Source organism: Buceros rhinoceros, unplaced genomic scaffold (genome assembly GCF_000710305.1).
Source record: "Buceros rhinoceros silvestris isolate BGI_N320 unplaced genomic scaffold, ASM71030v1 scaffold26635, whole genome shotgun sequence".
NCBI lineage: Eukaryota > Metazoa > Chordata > Aves > Bucerotiformes > Bucerotidae > Buceros > Buceros rhinoceros.
The window spans coordinates 3348-6019 of NW_010413951.1; the positions used below are offsets into that span (position 1 = coordinate 3348).

Here is a 2672-nt window from a genome sequence, read left to right on the forward strand (position 1 = left end):
GCACAACTGAAGATGCCCTCTCAGCAGGGGATGCTGATGGGCAACATTTGGGCAATGTTGGGTGCGTAACAAAGTTATGGGGACGAGAGCTGCAGCAAACGATCTTCACTCACCTCCTGCCTCAGTCTGTTCCCAGGCACCTGATGATGGCTTGTTTCAGAGCAAATACCTGCAGAGCCCATGCCTAGCCTCACTGTCCAGTCCCCAGCACTATCACAAATACACATCCACACCTGAAGCTGGGCCTCAGCACAAAGGCAAAACCAACGTTCTTGATGGCTGGGAAGGTGCTGAGCTACCGCACAGCGTTACACAAGGTACCGAGGAAGGAGGTCTCTGACGCTGGAGGCCTGGCTCAGTGTATTCCCATACCATTTCCACTCCAGTGCCTCAGCTCTCACCATGGCTGCGCTCCTGGTTTACTTCTGTAGGTTTACTTTACTTTACATGACTCGCTCCATCCCTAAGCCAGGGATAAGCGTTCCCTTTGGCTTGGAGGGGCTTTGGGACACAAGACCCACTTCCAGGCTCCAGATATAGTTCTGGTCACCCTATCCAGCCCAGGCCAGTGCAAAAGTCCTGTGACATTTTTAAGACTCCTGGGGCAGGGCATGTTTTTGCACTAATCACTAAAACAACAATAAAAACCAAAGGCACAGCCAGGTGCCAATCTCAATAACACCCAGGACTGAATGACTAAAAGGTCACCAAGCATCTCCTTAATGTCTCAGTGCTGGCTGCAAAACACCAAGGTACCATCCACATTTCCAAGCACATTTGGATTCCCAAGTCATACCTGGGTGGGATTTATTCCTATGCCTATGCACACCAACCTCCGTTCTCCTGTTAGCGCTGCCTTCCTCATCCTTCTTTTCTTCGGGCATGGGAGCAAGTGGGAAGCCTCCTTCGCTGCTGTCCTCCTTTGAGTGATGCTTCCATGACCTTCTCACATCTTCCTCTGGACTACTGAAGTCATACTTGCGGGACCTAAACGCCATTTTCATGGACCTGTCTGGGTCTTCCCCGCTATCATTTTCCTCCATGCGCTTCTTTGATGTCAGCTGCTTGGCCAGCTCATCCATTTTGTTCCACCTCTTGGAGTCTTCCCACTCCCTGGAGGAATCCTCCTCTACCTCCTCACTTTTGCCATCTCTGAGCTGGAAGGTGTCCTCCTCCTCCTCCTGCATCCCCTCATCCTCCAGGCGATGCCTTCCTCTTCTCAGTGCCCGTGGCTGTTCCTCCTCCTCCTCAGAGCTCTGCCCATCTTTGCCAAATCCCAGAGCATCGTCATTATCTGAAAGAGCATTAAATACAACAGTAAGCCCAGTACCATACAACAGTTACGGGTTAACCTGGTTACGCTTCACCTTTGCACCAAGCCTACGGGGGTGATGCAAAGTGGTTTTCCTGACTTTGGCCCATTTTCCCAGGATTCTGGAAATACCCACGCTCACGTCACCATGTCAGTAACAGGCCTTGGATTCAAAAACCGTGAAGGCAGCTCAAGAAAATGAATTCATTGTCCCAGGTGTTATAAAAACTGAGCAGCAGGCAGCAAAACAGCTGCCGGGCCTGTGTTACGCGGTGTGTGTAGACCCGGTGTGTGTGCCTGTGGTGGGGTCTGGGCAGCTGTTGGCGGGGATACTTCTGTAAACCCAGCAAGCACCTCCCGAATTTGTAGGCTTTAAAGCCTCTTATCTGTCTGTCTCAGTGCTCTCAGCTCAGCTCAGCCCAGGTAGGTATCAGTGCAGTCATCTGGGATACGTACTGTCATCTCCCCGCATCTCTTCAGCCTCCTCATCCTCCTCAACCAAATCAAGTGACCTCTCTGCTTCAGTAGGGTCCTCCTCAGCAGCATCATCTCCTCCATCATCCTCCCGCTCCACACGCTCCCCTGCTGTCTCCTTGCTCTTCTCCTGGCCCTGTCTGGATGGCTGCTCTCCCTCATTCTCAAGCTCCAGGCTGTCTCTGGAGCCTCTGGGCTGCTCGTCTTCATCCCCATGCTGCAGCTGCTCATCCTCGCTGAAGTCTTCGCTGGTGTGCTTGTCCAAAGATTCGTCTCGCTGGGCATCCTCTGTGTCTCTGATCTCGTTGCTCTCTGCTTCCTCCTGATGCTCCTTCTCACCAGGGTCAGCATCCCGTGGTCTGGGCTCCCTCTCCTCCAGGCTGTTTTTATCCTCCTCTCGTGAATCTTCATTTTGCTGGGTTTTCTGTTCTGCCAGCTCAGCCATGGACCCTGTGGGCTGCATCTCTTCAGGGTGCTCCCCTGCCGCATCTGCAGAGGGAGGAGCAAGAACCAACACCTCTCCTGAGAGCTCATTTCACAGTCAGCGAAGGCTGTGTGTTTCTCAGAGAGCTTCAGCCTTGCTCAGCAATCTGCTTAACCAGCCCATGGAGCCTTTTGCAAGTCACTTCAACATATGCCAGCGTTCAAGCAAGCCAGAGCTCTCCCTGGCGCCTGGTCTCCTGGAGAGACTTGCAAGGCTGAAGGTAAACATATGCCCAAGTGCTCTGCCGCTGCACCGTCCTCATCACCATCTCTTGAGATGCCAGCCCCAAACTTGTCCCGCGTGAAAACAGATGGCCCATAAAGTGAAATAATTTAGGAGTGCAATATATTTAGCGCCGCTCTCCCTGCTCTGAGGGCTGCACTAACATCACTTCCTTGCTCC

The 2672-nt window shown here is 52.7% G+C and overlaps 1 protein-coding gene across 1 annotated transcript in view; it reads right to left on the reverse strand.

The window, feature by feature from the left end:
• Positions 1 to 2672, reverse strand: part of CHGA (chromogranin A (parathyroid secretory protein 1)) — a gene marked incomplete at its 5' end in the record, with an annotated part of 13522 nt that overhangs the window by 2682 nt on the left and 8168 nt on the right. The window contains 2 exons of the mRNA XM_010136944.1: positions 834 to 1294; positions 1769 to 2275. Coding sequence (XP_010135246.1) covers positions 834 to 1294; positions 1769 to 2275 — 968 coding nt within the window. The remainder of the gene's footprint in view (positions 1 to 833; positions 1295 to 1768; positions 2276 to 2672) is intronic.